The sequence below is a fragment of the Anolis carolinensis genome, chromosome 4 (assembly GCF_035594765.1).
Source record: "Anolis carolinensis isolate JA03-04 chromosome 4, rAnoCar3.1.pri, whole genome shotgun sequence".
Taxonomy (NCBI): domain Eukaryota; kingdom Metazoa; phylum Chordata; class Lepidosauria; order Squamata; family Dactyloidae; genus Anolis; species Anolis carolinensis.
In genome coordinates, this window is record NC_085844.1 from 255,456,916 (window position 1) to 255,473,603 (window position 16,688).

The 16,688-nt window shown below is 48.7% G+C and overlaps 1 protein-coding gene across 1 annotated transcript in view; it reads left to right on the top strand.

Moving 5' to 3' along the window:
• The window catches only part of znf335 (zinc finger protein 335), a 64,313-nt gene that overhangs the window by 35,820 nt on the left and 11,805 nt on the right, over nucleotides 1-16,688 (top strand). The window contains exons 16-21 of the mRNA XM_062979796.1: nucleotides 2,640-2,736; nucleotides 9,241-9,335; nucleotides 12,953-13,215; nucleotides 14,358-14,505; nucleotides 15,259-15,654; nucleotides 16,124-16,266. Of these exons, the coding sequence (XP_062835866.1) occupies nucleotides 2,640-2,736; nucleotides 9,241-9,335; nucleotides 12,953-13,215; nucleotides 14,358-14,505; nucleotides 15,259-15,654; nucleotides 16,124-16,266 (1,142 nt within the window). The remainder of the gene's footprint in view (nucleotides 1-2,639; nucleotides 2,737-9,240; nucleotides 9,336-12,952; nucleotides 13,216-14,357; nucleotides 14,506-15,258; nucleotides 15,655-16,123; nucleotides 16,267-16,688) is intronic.

Below are 16,688 nucleotides of genomic sequence, written 5' to 3' on the forward strand. Positions count from 1 at the left end.
GAGTCGCGTCGACTCCTTGGTTTACCGAGGAGTTGGCTGTGATGAAGCGTAGGAGGAGGGGACTAGAGTGCATCTGGAGGAAATCTCGGGACGTGTCCGACCAAGCACGGGCTAAAGCCGCTATTAAGGCGTACTCCGTGGCTCTGCGAGCAGCCAGGAAAGTTTTCACGACTGCCCGCATAGCGTCTGCAGCCAACAGGCCATCGGAGTTGTTCCGAGTTGTGGGGGAGCTCCTGCGGCCTCCTGAGGTCCAGGGGCTTCCCGATGACTTGGCAACTGGGTGCAGCGATTTCGCGCACCACTTTGCAGGCAAAGTTGCTCAGATACGCCTTGAGCTAGACTCCAGCTCAATTGTGGTCTCAGCGGAGGTAACCGAGGTACCTGTCTGTTCGATCTTATGGGATTCTTTCCGGCTTGTTCTTCCTGATGACGTGGAGGGGATTCTTGGGTCTGTGAGGGCGACCACCTGCGCTCTGGATCCTTGTCCCTCTTGGCTGGTCAAGCTGGCCAAAGATGGGTTGTTGGATTGGTTTGTGACCATAATAAATGCTTCTTTGGTTCAGGGGTCGGTGCCATCCTACTTTAAGCAGGCGGTAGTAAAACCACTACTAAAAAAGCCTTCGCTTGACCCATCTATTTGTAACAACTACAGACCAATCTCCAACCTCCCGTTTTTGGGCAAGGTTCTGGAGCGGGTGGTTGCCACGCAGCTCCAGGAATTTCTCGATGACACTGATTTTCTGGACCGCTCGCAGTCTGGCTTCAGGCCTGGGTACAGTACCGAGACGGCTTTGGTCGCCTTGGTGGATGACCTCCGCAGGGAGCTGGACAGGGGGAGTGTGACCCTGCTGGTTCTCTTGGACATCTCAGCGGCTTTCGATACCATCGACCATGGTATCCTTCTGGGGAGGCTCGCCGGGATGGGGCTCGGTGGCACGGTTCTGCAGTGGCTCCGGTCCTTCCTGGAGGGTCGTTCCCAGATGGTGAAGCTGGGGGACACCTGCTCGGACCCCTGGCCATTGACCTGTGGGGTCCCGCAAGGGTCTATTTTATCCCCCATGCTATTTAACATCTACATGAAACCGTTGGGAGAGGTCATCCGGAGTTTTGGAGGGTGTTGCCATCTCTACGCAGATGACACGCAAATCCACTACTCATTTCCATCTAACTCCAAGGAAGCCCCTCGGATTCTGAACCAGTGCCTGGCCGCTGTGGCGGACTGGATGAGGAGGAACAAGCTGAGGATCAATCCTGACAAGACAGAGGCCCTCCTGGTCAGTCGCCCATCTGATCGGGGTATTGGGTGGCAACCTGTGCTGGACGGGGTTGCACTCCCCCTGAAATCACAGGTCCGCAGTTTGGGGGTCCTCCTGGATTCAGCGTTGACGCTTGAGGCTCAGGTGTCGGCGGTGGCCGGGAGGGCTTTCGCACAACTCAAACTTGTGCGCCAACTGCGACCATACCTCGTGAAGTCTGACTTGACCACGGTGGTGCATGCCTTAGTTACCTCTAGACTGGACTACTGTAATGCGCTCTACGTGGGGCTTCCCTTGAAGACGGCCCGGAAATTACAATTGGTCCAGCGCTCGGCAGCCAGATTAATAACAGGGGCGAGCTACAGGGAACGATCTACTCCCCTGTTTAAAGAGCTCCACTGGCTGCCGTTCACTTTCCAATCCCAATTCAAGGTGCAGACCATCATCTATAAAGCCCTAAACGGTTTGGGACCCACCTACCTTAGGGACCGTATCTCCTACCATAAACCTGCTCGTTCCCTTCGTTCATCCGGGGAGGCCTTCCTTTCGCCACTGCCTCTGTCCCTGGCCCGTCTTGTGGGAACGAGGGAGAGGGCTTTTTCTGCTGTGGCCCCCCGACTGTGGAATTCATTGCCCACTGAGATTAGGCAAGCCCCCACCTTGTTAGCCTTTAAGAAAGATCTAAAAACATGGCTTTTCCGATGTGCCTTTGGGGAGTAAATGTAATATATTGCTCTGGCCATTCCCCTTGGTTTTTATCCTTTAGACTGCTCCACCATTTTATTTCCCTGTTTCCCCCTATTCCTATGTCTCTCTCTCCCGAGTTTTTAATTAAGTGTTCATGTGGCCCGCCCTGTTTTTTACTGTTTTCTCTGATTTGTGCTGTAATGTATATGATTATTTTTGCACTGTTATATTGTGTTATGATATGTTGTTTTATTTTGTTATATTGTATGGTGTCTGGGCATGGCCCCATGTAAGCCGCCCCGAGTCCCCGTTGGGGAGATGGTGGCGGGGTATAAATAAAGTTTTATTATTATTATATTATAGAGTACAGTAGAGAACAAAACCAGTAGTCTATAGAACAACAATTTGAACTCCGATCAGCACCCAATAACCTATAGTGTCAGCTGTCATAAAAACATGGCTGACTGTAAACAAGAAGAAGGGAAAGGGAGAGTGCAAGTTTGACATTGATGTGGCATTAGGGACTGTGCAATAGTGATTAGGATGTGGAAGGGTGGCTGCTTTGTTTTTGTAATTCTACATATATAATGTGATTGGGGACGGCAGTTAATTTCTTTATACGATGTACAATGACAATAACACAGTTCTTCTATTCTATCTCCCCCTCGGCTCCGCTGACCGCTTCCTTTCCTGCAGGTCACCTTCCAGGCCATGCAGGGCCCCCCTGACCCGCCGCAGACCCCCACCCTCTCCCAGGAGCCTCTGGAGGAGACCACCATCATCTATGAGCCAGGTGCGCACTGGGAACAGAGCACACATTTTTGCACGTCAACAGATCTTCTGTTCTGCTCTGATGGTGTTATGAATAACTTTTGAATAACTTTAAAGCATCGGTTCCTTTTATTGCAAGTTCAGTCTGAGAGGCTATATCAGAACTTTTACACAAACAACATTAGACATACGGATTCTATGCGACTACATTGGATTCACAACCTACTATATTTACTGACTCCCTGCAACACGTATCATGACTCCAAAATAAACTCCTTTCTCTTCCCTTGATAGAAGGAGGCCCCAAAGTACGCCATCTCTCTCCTTCCCAATGGAGCAGAGCATGGCAGGTGAACAGCATCTCTGTCTGTCACAATTTCTGAATTGTCATAGGGTCACTTACCGTATATACTCGAGTATAGGCCGACCCGAATATAAGCCGAGGCACCTAATTTTACCACACAAAAAAAAAAACTGGGAAAACATTGATTCCAGTATAAGCCGAGGGTGGTAAATTTCAGAAATAAAAATAGATACCAGTAAAATTACATTAATTGAGGCATCAGTAAGTTAAATGTTTTTGAATATTTACATAAAGTGCAAATTTAAGATAAGACTGTCCAACTCTCATTGTCAGAGACAGAACGCCACCAAATAGGATACAACACAGTTTATTGAGGTTACAGAACTAAAAATTGCCCGTAAGAAACAAAGGACTAGGCAAACACTTGGCTTCAGTGTGAAAAGTAACAAAAATAGCTTCGTTTGAGTTTAAACAGTTCAAAAGAATAAACCGGATTAAACAGAAGTTTAATCCGGGTTAAAACAAAAGTGCTTACTTCAGCCTGGCAATTAAACAAACAAATACTGGTAAACAAAGGGTCAAAACGAACACAAAAACTGGCAGCAGATTCCTCTCTGCTACTCAAAAGCTACAGATGAGTAACTCAGGCTGTTTACTCCTCCGTGCAACGAGCGAAATCCAGGTCCAGGCACATCAATCAGGGTAACGGCGGTCAGCAGGGTCCCAATCCGGTCCGAGGTCGAAAGCCAAGTGCAGACGTCTGAGGTTCCACAAGTTCCACCGATAGCCACAGAAGGGATAGTCCAGAGTCGTAGTCAGTCAGTCAGTCCAGCGTCAATCCAGAGTAGGCAATTAATGTCCGTCAAAAAGATGACGGAGGTCCAAGCTATCAAGATTAAACACAAGTTGCACAGGAAAACCCCACACAGTTCCTCCCGCCGTCTATGCCCAGTGTCCTTGGTAACTTACGTATCCAGCAAACGAATCACACCCGTCTTCAGGAAGTTCCCCAACAAGAGCCCAAGCGTTCGTCCAGATTACCTTGCCCAACGCAATTAGCCCTGGATTCTAAACCCCATTTTATGCCAGTTCATAACTCCTCATCGCTGTCAGCTGCTATCCTAATTCCAGGTGCCTCCTCATCATCATCCTCATCAGAGCTAAAACACCTTTGACTACGCCCCACAGCATCCCCAGCTGTGGATCCCGCTCCATCCCTCCAGCCCGTCCATGGGTCCGATCCTGCAACCCGCCAGTCGCCTCCCATGCTATCATTGCCTGTGACACCCAAATCCTCCCTCCCACGAGTCCACTCCATGTCATCCTCCTCTGAGCTAACCATCTATTCCTCCATTCTCTCGGTAAAACCCTCAAAGGAGTCTTCGTCTGTTGGTTCTGCAAATAAGTCTCGGAGCCGTTTCCTTTCACGCTCCTCAAAAGAGTCTGACTCTCGAGGAGTCTTACAACCTCGTCTCCTAGTATCGGAGCCAGAAGGCTCAACCATAACACTCATCAAATCATTATTCTCATCTTCTTCAATGTAAATGTGCTTATGTATCCTTTTAATAATAATAGAGTAAAATAATACATGTAATAATAATAATAATTACAGGAAAATGATACATGTAATAATAAATAGAGTAAAATAATAAATGCAATAATAATAATAATAAGATCAGAGTGAAATAATAAATGTATTAATAATAATAAAAATAGAGTAAAATAAATGTAATAGTAGCAACAGTAATAGAGAAAAATAATAAATATAATAATACCAATAATAATAGAGAAAAATAATAAATGTACCATATATTCTCGAGTATAAACTGACCCAAATATAAGCCAACCAGGACCCTCACCCAAGTATAAGCCGAGGGAGGCTTTTTCAGTTTTAAAAAAGGGCTGAAAAACTAGGCTTCTCCTCGAGTATATACAATATATATCCATATTTTGCTGATGTTGTCCATAAGTTGTAAATGAATGATAGACGTCTTCCATTCTGGAATAGAGGTTGATTCCATCTCAGTTTCCTGGGCCAGATGTTGTTGACTCTTCTTGATTGGTGTTGACATCCTTCTTAATAGTTGTAAACATTTCTCTTATCACTGTCACAGTTCTTATCACAGTTTACCTGGCAGGTCAACTATTTTAGGACTTATTAGCTTTTAATCACAGTTCAGCAAGCAGGCAGTTAGTCATTGCAGGCCTTAATATTTTTGAACTGTGTCTTCAAAATGAGCTCTCATTTATTCCTTGCTTCCATACTGTTCATTCATGCCCACACATATTAAATCCGCATTTATCAAATCTGTACGTCCTATTTTTGTAACAATGGGGTGGGTGAGCTTTAGGTCTAACAGGTGGGTGGACCCAGAGGCGGTTCAACCACCAGGCGAATTAGGCACTTGCCTGTGGTGCCATTCTGTTGGGGGCGCAGTTGAGGCTCTCCCTGGTGCGCACTCTGGGTCTGCTTGGCTTCGGGGCCTGCGCCCAGCCTCCGAGGTCTGTGCCCGGCCTTCGGGGCCTGGCTTAGGGTCAGGCCCACCTCCGGGGCCAGGCCCACACCTATGGCAGGTGTCCTCAGAGGTTGTGAGGTCTGTTGGAGACCAGGCAAGTGAGGTTTATATATCTGTGGAAAGTCCAGGGTGGGAGAAAGAGCTCTTGTCTGTTTGAAGCTAGTGTGAATGTTGCAATTGGCCAGCTTGATTAGCATTTAATGGCCTTGCAGATTCAAAGCCTGGCTGCTTTCTCCCTGAGGGCATCCTTGGTTGGGAGGTGTTAGCTGGCCCTGATTGTTTCCTGTCTGGAATTCCCCTGTTTTCAGAGTGTTGTTCTTTATTTAGGCTTTTCCCTAATCCCTCCTTATTATCAAACATTTTTGCTTATCCAACGTGTTTAATTTTTCAGTGATTGGTTTGGGGGGGGGGGCGCCAAAATTCTGTTTGCCTACACTTGAAAATCACTTTGGACCTGCCCTGGTTGGAGCCCTCCTGTTCTTATGGGGTCACCTGTACGGCTGGGATTTCGCTCAGAATGGGAAGCAGGTTGACTGAGTCGCGTCCCCCAATGTCCCCCCTTTTATTCCAAGATGGGGCCCAGGGTGGCGCACGTTAAACCACTCCCCAGCCATTTAGGAAAGGAGAATCAGAGGAGAAAGACCTTGGAGAACCATGCCAAACGGATGAGTTTGGAAGGAGGAGGAGGGCAGCAGATGTTCCTGGCAGCTTAAAGACTCCAGGCAGATGTTATTGGATAGACGCTTCTGTGGGTTCATAGAATCAAAGTGTTGGAAGAGACCGCCAGAGGTCAACCTCCTTCTGCCAGACAGGAAAAGCACAATCAAAGCCTTCCCAACAGATGGCCATCCAGCCTCTGCTTAAAGGCCTCCAAAGAAGGAAGAAAAGAGCCCTCCACCTGATTCCCAGGCAGAAGCAGTTGCCCTGTTGAACAGCTCTGACTGCCAGGAAATTATTTCTGATGTTTTGGTGGGATCTCTTTTCCTACTGTTGAAATCCATGATTCCTTTGTGTCCAAGTCTCTGGAGCAGCAGCAGACAAGGTTGCCCATTCCTCCTTGCTGTGATCTCCTTTCCAGTATACAAACATGGCTCTCGTGTCCCCATCTTTTCTCCAAGCTCAACAAATCAGTCACTCCACAGAGACCATTTAGTTAGATAGCATTTGAAAGGGAGAAGGGGGCAAGCCTTGTTCTCTTTCTGGAGACCAGGGTATGGCACATTGGATTCAAGTGGCAGGAAAAAAGATTCCGCCTAAACATCAGGAAGAACTTCCTGACAATCCGAGCTGTTCAACAGAGGAATCTGCTGCTGCTGGCATCTTCTGGGGATCCAGCGGCCTCCGTCCTTCTCTGGAGGTTTTCAAGCAGAGGCTGGATGGTCATCTGTCGGGGAAGCTTTGCCTCTTATGCTCTTGCACGGCAGAGGGTGGGCTGGATGGCCTTGTGGTCTCTTCTAATGGTATCCTTCTAGTCTTCTCTTCTAGACACCTTCCAGTTTGGAGTCCCTATCCATGTCTTGAACTGCTTTTCCCAGAACTGGACACGGGGTTGAATGAATGAGTTGTATTATGACAGTCACAGACCAGGGCTGTGGAACGTTAAAAACAGAGGTTTTTGTTTAAAAGTAGTAACATTAAGATCAGAAATTCACAACATTAAAAACAAAAAGTCCATAATATGGAGTCGATCTACACAGCTTCATATAGGACACGGTGTGACCAAAATATGCATATATGATATGTGGTATGAATGGAAGAGTGAAAGAGAGCTAGAAATTTGAAGACACCAGTCTGTAGACTAAGGCCTGCAAACCATTAACTATCTGCTCAGGAATTGTAATTAAAACCTGCTAATGAGACCTGAAATAGTTGACCTGCCCGGCAAACTGTGATAAGAACTGTGACTGATAAGAGAAATGTTTACATCTGTTAACATCTGTCAACATTTGCTAACTTGATGAACTTTTGGGGCAGAGCTGCTTGTGTTTGCTAACACCAATCAAGAGGAATCAACATCTGGTCCAGGAAACTGAGGATATTCCATGATAGAAGACGTCTATGATTCATTTACAACTTTGGGACAACATCATCAGCAAAATATTGCTATATAAGTGACCTTATGAGAGTCCAGAAGGTGTGACAGACAGCGACGCTGTTCACCCGCCATGCTCAGTGGAGATGGTGTCCTTGGGAGTGGCAGATCTGCTCTGGGAAAGCAGGATCCTGTTCACTGTTTGGGGCCTCTTTTTCTCATGGGAAGATAAAAGAGTGCGTTTTGAAGTCATGGTCTTTTTGAAGTTTTGGCGTTTTGGAACTTTGTCTTGGCAGGCAGCAGTGGAAGCTGGGTCTGGCCTAAGCAGGTGCTTCTTCAAGGAGGGAGAAAGAATATGGTAATATTTGTGTGCATGAAGGTGGATGCATGTTGTGTGTGAATGATGAATGAAAATGTAACCCCCCCCCCTTGTTTGTTTCTTAGCCAATGTAACTGTAGGTTGTTTGGGAATCCAATGTAGTTGCATAGAATCGGTATGTTTGTATGTCTAAATGTTGTTCTTTGTTGTTGTACCTCTCAGACTGAAACTGCAATAAAAAGAACCTATGCTTTAAAGTTATTGAAAAGTTATTCATAACATTTTTGGTGTCAGAAGTGGGATATTCTGTTCAGTCTGAGCAGGATGTTTTAACTTTTGTTGTAAAAGTCTTCATGACAACGGGGTTGTTGTTCCAGGTGAGGAGGCCTGGCAAAGCAGAAGAAAATGGGACTTCCCTCAATCTAAACACTCTCCTCCTATAGATGCAGCCAGAATAGCTTTGGCCTTTTGAGCTGCCGCCTCACACTCCTGGCTCATGCTCAGCTTGTGCTTCACTCCTAGGTCCCTTTCCCATGAACTGCTTTCAAGACAGGTGTTGTAGTTCAGCCAGAGGCTGAAGAGGGTTGTGAGGACTGATGGGCCTTCCAGTGAGGAAAATGTGGGGATTTTAGACCAGGATTCTGCCTCAGAAAAGGGGCCGGGGAAGGAAACAGCTTCTGAGCCGAGCCGACTGGCATCAGACGATAGGGAGAACCTTTGCCCTAATCATTCCTTAGCAACGCAAGATAAGACGAGGGACTAAGCTCCGGAGGTCACACCAAATTCATGAGAAATCCTTGAAGCAACAGAGCAGATGCCAAAGGCACGATTTCATAGCCTGTGGTCTTTAAATCAAAGATTGGGTAATGCTGCATCATCATGAGGTTCTTGAGTCCTGATCCACATTCATGTTCAAGTTTAAGTCCTTTGGAAGAGTCTTGTTTTCATGTTTATGGTTTTGGGGTTTTTAAGAAGTTCCTGTTCTCCTGGTTTTGGATTTATGATTCCTGTTCTTGGATTTATGCCTGTGTTTTGATTTGTGGCTTTCTCTGTATTGCACTGCTATTGAACAGACCTGCTGTTTGGACTGTTGCCTCTTAAAGGACTTTTTCCCTTTGCTTTTTGGCCCTTGTTTTAGGACATTACTTTTCCTGTTACTTTTTGTGTCTTGCCTTTTTCTGTTTGTTTTTGCTTTTCTCAATAAGTGTTTAATTACTACTACTGGACTCCAGTGTGGACTCAAAGGCGGTTTCCAGGCTGGGGTGCCACCACAGGGGCCATCCATGGGCTCCAGCCGCTAGAAATGCCTTGATGTCTTCTGTGTCCCCCTGACCGCTCTCTCCCCCTTCTTCCAGACGTGGAGGGCTCCGCAGAGCTGGCCACGCAGACGGCCCTGGACCTGCTGCTGAACATGAGCAGCCGCCGGGAGATGCCCACCAGCACTTTGGAGGTGAGGGGTCCGGCCAGGCCCGCATGGGAGGGGGTGGTCTCTGGGGCAAGGGGGGAGCATAGCAGCCCAGACCCACAGAGACCTCAGCCCTTCTCTCTCCGGTTAAATAATTGTCGCCTTCAAATATACTTTGACAAACTTCAGGCTACACAGCAGAAGTGAGTACTGATATTCTTAATAACACTCCAGTACATTAAGCAAACAGCAGGGATCGTCTTCATTTCAACCAGGAAGGCTTTTTTTCTTTTCAGTTCCATAAACAGAAATATACCCAATATATTAGAATCATAGAGCCTCCGGTGGTGAAGTGTGTTAAAGCGCTGAGCTGCTGAACTTTCAGGCCGAAAGGTCCCAGGTTCAAACCTGGGGAGCGGAGTGAGCGCCCGCTGTTAGCTCCAGCTCCTGCCAACCTAGCAGTTCGAAAACATGCCAATGTGAGTAGATAAATAGGTACCGCTCCGGTGGGAAGGTAACGGCACTCCATGCAGTCATGCCAGTGGCCACATGACCTTGGAGGTGTCTATGGACAACGCTGGCTCTTCAGCTTGGAAATGGAGATGAGCACCAACCCCCAGAGTGTGAGTAGATCAATAGGTACTGCTCCGGCGGGAAGGTAACGGTGCTCCATGCAGTCATGCCTGTGGCCACATGACCTTCGAGGTGTCTACGGACAACGCCGGCTCTTCGGCTTAGAAATGGAGATGAGCTCCAACCCCCAGAGTCAGACATGACTGGACTTAACGTCAGGGGAAACCTTTACCTTTTTACCTATTAGCATCATAAAATAATATAATTGGAAAAGACCACGCAGGCCAACTAGTGCAGGCATGGGCCAACTTGGGCCCTCCTTCCGGGTGTTTTGGACTTCAACTCCCACCATTCCTAATAGCTCCAGGCTTCTTTCTTTCTCCCCTCAACCCCTTATGTAGAAGTGGAAGCAAAGAAAGGAAAGTGTTCCTCTGGGGTGCCTGGTGGGAATGGGACTTTGTCTTGTGGGGTTCTGCAGGGCTGTCACGACCCAGGCTGCAGAGCACCAATAACCATACACAGAGGCCAGAATCTATCTAATATCTTTATTAAGGAAATATATAAAGTTAATAAAAGCAAGTGTATGAAATAGTCCAGAAGTAGACCTTTCAGGAAAGGTCAAAATTAGTCCAAGAAAACAATGTCCAATATGAAATATTAAGGTCCAAAGTTGTAATCCAATAACCGAAACACTCACTTTGCCAGGCAAAGTGAGGGGAGATGACAAGGTCCTTTAGTCCATGAACTTGAGCAAGGCTAGGAAGTAACTTGAAACAAGGCTTGATACAAGGCAACAAGGAACGAGGAGCGAGAACAAGATCCGTGGAATTACTTGGCAAAATCCGGAAAACAAAGCAAGGCTGAGTCCTGGAAACAAGGCAAGGTCCGTGGAGGTAAACAAGGCTGGAAACGGGAACGAAGGCTTGGAAATAGGAGCGAGGGCTTGGAATCAGGAACAAGGCTTGAAACAGGAACGAGGCTTGGAAACGGAGCGCGCTGTCCACACACAACTTACTCCAGTAGCTGACGAATTGACTCCGCAAGATCCCTCTGTGGGTAAAACACCTAAATAGGGTCTAGTTTTCCCACCAAAGAACAGTTCACTGGGGAACCAGAAACGAAAGCTAATCTCTGAGTCCAGATGCATGACTCCTTAAAGTTTCTCATGGAAAACAGGCTTAATCAGCTAAATTCTTAGCAGCTATCCTAGCACTCCTGCGAGAGGCCGCTTGAACTCCTCTCTGTTGTTTACAAAACTCGTGGCGAGAAAACACAGGAGATTTAGGCTCAGGGCTTGTTTGACAGACTTCTGGAAGACAAATCTCTTGCAGGTGCAAGGTTCCCAAATCTGGCTGGGAAGGTTCCAATTCTGACTGAGACGGTGAAAAACCCAAGTTCTCCTCTTCATCTGGGACTACAGTGCCATGAATGGGACTACATGGCCCATGACTCATCACAAGGGCTCAGTATTGTCCCCCATGCTGTTTGACATTTACATGAAGCCGTTGGGAGAGATCATCAGGAGTTTTGGAACTCAATAGCATCTGTACGTAGATGACATCCAACTGTATCACTCGTTTCCACCTACTGCTAAGGGGGCTGTTCAGATCCTGATCCGGTGCTTGGTGTCGGTGATGGTCTGGATTAGAGCGAACAAATTGGAACTGAATCCAGACAAGACAGAGGTCCCTCCTGGTCAGTCATAAGGCCGGACAGGACATAGGGTTACAGCCTGAGCTGGACGGGGTCACACTCCCCCTGAAGTCACAGGTTCTCAGCTTGAGAGTGATCCTGGACTCAACACTGAGCCTGGAGCCTCAGGTTTCAGCAATGGCCATGGGGGCTTTTGCACAATTAAAACTTGTGCGCCAGTTGCGCCCCTACCTTAGGAAATCAGACTTGGCCACTGTGGTCCACGCCCTGGTTACATCCCGAATAGATTACTGCAATGTGCTTTACATGGGGCTGCCTTTGAAAACTGTTGGCAAGCTCCAAATTGTCCAACAAGTTGCAGCCAGATTGCTCACCAGAGGGAGCACACAACTACCCTGTTGTGCCAACTCCATTGGCCACTAACCTGCTACCTACCGAGCACAATTCAAAATACTGGCTTTGGCCTATAAAGCCCTAAACGGTTCCAGTCCAGCTTACCTGGGCTGGAACGCCCTATGATCCTCCTCAGAGGTTAAGATCATTAGAGGAGGTCCTGCTCTCGGTCCCACCACCCTCACAAGTGCAAGGGATGGGGACGAGAGGAAGGGCCTTCTCAGTGGTGGCTCCCATCTGTGGAACTCCCTCCCTATTAAAATCAGAAAGGCCCCCTCCCTCCTGATCTTCAGGAAAAAACTTAAGACATGTCTATGGGACCAAGTATTCGAGCAGTAATTGAAGCAGCACAATCATGAGAATGAATTAATATGATTGACAAATGGACAGGCCTTAGACTATGATTTGAATTTGTGTGATTTTAATTGATGTTTTAATAATTTTAACTGTTTGGGTTTTAATTGTAACTGTTTATTTTTGGAATTGTATGTTGTTGGCATTGAATTGTTCCCTGTTGTAAGGTCGCCCTGAGTCTACGTCAGGGTGAGAAGGGCAGGGTACAAATTATTATTATTATTATTATTATTATTATTATTATTAAACTTTATTTGTACCCCGCTAGCATCTCCCGAAGGACTCGATGCGGCTTACAAAGGCCAAGGCCTCAACACACAATATAACAATACAAAACAAAAGGCAAATTAAAAACAATTAAAACAGTATAAACAACAAGCAATAAACAATACGCTAAAACACAATAAAACTGGGCCGGGCCAGAGTAATGGGTACAAGATTAAAAGTGCTGATGTGACAGGTGATATATAAGGCTTATACGGCAAGTGCAGAGTGCGATATGCGATCTTAGTTCTAATAAAGTGCTTATGGGACTTGGTGTTGGAGTCCCATAATGCGGGAAATGAAATAATAAATAAGTAAATAAAGGAAGGGGCCTGTGGCTGTTAGGAAAAAACACAGAGGGCCCAAATTTGCCCATGCCTGTGCCAGGTAGTTTACTATACTCTAACCACCCCCCTCCCTTGCAGGTGTCGGTGGTGAAGGCGGGGGGCATGGCCTCGGGGGCGCAGGAGGGGTGCCCGGAGCCCCCGGCCCAAGTGCTGACGCTCCACGTGACCACGACGGAGCACCGGGAGGCCCTGGCGCAGGAGCCCTTCCCGGAGGCGGTGCTGGGCGGCCCCCCCGGCATCCAGCAGGTCACCATCCCCTTCAGCAGCGGGGCCAACGCCGCCGCCGCCACCGAGTACAGCATCGTCTCCGCGAAAGAAGAGGCCGCCAGCATCCTGTACAGGTGAGGAAGGGGAAGAGGGCAAGGTGCGGGCGCAAGTGGGGCGGGGGATCCAGCCTCACGCGGGGGACCCCAGGGCTGCGAAACAGGGACATCGTGGAACTTGCTGCTTCTGCTGCCTGGGAGTCCAGTGGAGTCTCTTTCTTGAGGGTTCCCAGCAAAGGCTGGATGGCCATCTGTCAGGGGTGCTTTAGTTATTATTTCTTTCTTTACAGTATTGATATTCCTCCCTTCTCACCCTGAAAGAGACTCAGGGTGGATCACAGAACATAAATATACGGCAAACATTAATTGCTGATTAGAACCATGACAAGACAGACAACAGATAGGGCCGGGCTGGTTAGTAGCCAGCTACAATAAATCACTACTGACCAAGAGGTCATGAGTTCGAAGCCAGCCAGGGTTGGATTGAGCTCCCGACCATTAATAGCCTAGCTCCCTGCCCTAAGAAGCTTGAAAGACAGTTGCATCTGTCAAGTAGGAAATTTTAGCTTTATGCAGGGAGGCTAATTCACTACTATTACAGCCTCACTGTTTTTAATTCTATGTTTTTAATAAGTGTTTTTTTAACTTTTGGTTAATGTGTAAATGCTACTACTAGTACATGTTATTGTTTGTTGATGTATTGTACATAGTTATTGTTTTGTATTTGATGTTTCTGTGAGCCGCCCCGAGTCTTCTTCGGGGGAGATGGAGGCAGGATACAAAAAAACTTATTATTATTATTATTATTATGACACAGCAAACAAGATAGATATGCTGGATTTCGTATCACAAAATCACAAGTCAAACACTTCCCAAGTGTGCGCAGATCCCAGTCGGGTGGCCTTTTGCAGTTGGCATTATTATTATTAATATTATTATTATTATTACTATTATTATTATTAATTTACGACACCTTCCTTTTGCTCCTCAGCCGCTTAAGCGGAAAAGAAGGGAAAGGAAGGAAGGGGCCTGAGGCTGTTAGGAATGGTGGGAGTTGGGGTCCAAAACACCCGGAGGACTGACGTTTGCCCATGCCTGGTCTACGGCACAGATGCACCCTAGGTGGGCCTTGAGTTTGCCTGTGGGGCCAGGTGAGTGGGCAGCCAGCTCTAAGGCGCCAAAGACCCCCAACTCATTTTCCTGCCCCTTCCTTTTGGCAGAGCGGAAGCGGAGGAGGAGGAGGCAGAAGGGGAAGCGGCAAAGGCTGAGATGCAGAGCTCACGGAAGGGCATGATGGACCCCAGCAGCAGCAGCAGCAGCCTCCAGGCACCTGAGGGCCCCACACAGCCTTCGCCACCTTCTGCTCAGGTAAGAGGTGGTTGGGATCCGGACAGGGGTCTAAATCATGGCGTTGGGAGAGACCCCAAGGGCCACCCAGGCAGCCCCCTTCTGCCAAGCAGGGGGAGCACAATCAAAGCACTCCCGACAGGTGGCCATGCCGCCTCTGCCTAAAGAACCTCCAGAGCACTTTGCCTGGAACCACCCTGTGTCTCATTCTGGGCACCCCAATTGAAGGGAGATGTTGACAAGCTGGAAAGTGTCCAGAGGAGGGTGACTCAAAGGATCAAGGGTCTGGAGAACAAGCCCTATGAGGAGCGGCTTAAAGAGCTGGGCATGTTGAGCCTGCAGAAGAGAAGGCTGAGAGGAGACATGATGAGGGCCACGGATCAAGATGTGAGAGAGGGGAAACCCTAGGGAGGAGGTTTGTTTTCTGCTGCCCTGGAGACTGGGACAAAATGGAGCCATGGGTTCAAATGACAGGAAAGGAGATTCCACCTGAATATGAGGAAGAACTTCCTCACTGTATGAGAGAGAGCTGTTCAGCAGTGGAACTCTCTGCTCCATAGTGTGGTGGAGGCTCCTTCTTCTCCTTCATCTGTCAGGGGTGCTTTGAATGGGATTTTCCTGCTTCTTGACACAATGGGGTTGGACTGGATGGCCTATGAGGTCTCTTCCCACTCAAGGATTCTGGGCTTCTAAGATCCTGGATCTGTGAATGGCCTGTTGTGTGAGTTGTGCTGGACCCTCTCTCCCAACTCTGGGTGTCCAGCCTCTCCCTGACCTGTCCTGACCTGTCCACTGCAGGCGGAGGGAGAGCCCCAGGGCGCGGTCCGGTGGCCGCTGGTGCAGTGCCTGGCCTGGGAGACACACCGGACGGTGGCTCTGGCCGCGGGGGATCAGGAGCCGGGCCCCGCCCAGGCCGAGGGGTCTCTACCGCAGAGCGGAGCGGCCAAGCAGCCCCCCGGCAAAGTCCCCACCGCCGGCCCCAAGAGGCTCCCGGGGAAAGGCGCCTCCGCCTCCTCCTCCTCCTCGGCCAAGACCTTTTCCTGCAAGATCTGCGAGGCCGCCTTCACCGGCCGGGCCGAGATGGAGAGCCACAAGAAGGCCCACGCGGGGCCCGGGACCTTCAAGTGCCACGACTGCGCCTTCACCGCCGCCGCCTGGCCGGACGTCCGGGTTGGTGCCGCTTTGTCATTGGGGGGCAGGCGCTTATGGGGCGGGGGATGCAGGGATGCCTAGGGTCAGATGGCCGAGCCTCCGTCCAGAGAGGAAAGGGAGCTGCCCCCTCCTCATGGTTGGGGTCACTCAAAGGGCCACACCCTCGGCCACACCACAGCCGTGGTCCTCTCTGGGCCTAAAGCAGATGGGTGGGCAGGGGGCAACAATGCCCATGTGTCCTCTCACATCACATCCCTGGGAATTCCTGTGGGCATTTTGGGACTAAATTTGGGGAGACCCTTTTCCCTCTCCTGTCTCTGACCAGGAAAAGGCCCTTGCGCTGTGTGAAGCAAATAGGGAAAGTGGGGTGTTCCTAGGCTTATTGGGGTACAAAGTGTAAATGGTTCTGGATTTGAGGAGGGGGGAAGTGTGGGTCCCATGCCACCCCTTCCCATCTCCGACCCCCCTTTCCATCCCCTTTTTGCAGAGCCACATGGTGCAACATGCCAGCCTCCGTCCCCACAAGTGTCCGCACTGCAGCTTCGCATCCAAGAACAAGAAGGACCTTCGGCGGCACATGCTGACCCACACCAACGAGAAGCCCTTCGCCTGCCATCTCTGCGGACAGAGGTGGGTCGGCGCCAGAGGAAGGCCTTCATGCTGCAAGGCAGACACGGGCCTGGCATGTTTGTGTGTGTGTGTGTGTGTGTGTGTTGGAGGAAAGTGTGTTTATATGCTCAAAGAGAGACCCGAGTGTGAGCCTGGAAGAAGGGAAACTCCACTGCAGACATCTGGTTTGGGGAGTTCAGTAGTCTCTTTGCATTTGCAGGAGTGAGGGTACAAGGCTAGGCCCCATGTAAGCCGCCCCGAGTCCCTTCGGGGAGATGGGGCGGGGTATAAAAATAAAGTTATTATTATATTATTATTATAAGGTGTCTAGAGTATTGCAGCGCAGCAGTAGTGGTATGAAAAGCAATGGAGTGCAGAATGAAGCGACACTTCGAGACGTCAGTAAAAGCAATATACAAAGCTTTACTGAATGGAGCAGTAAA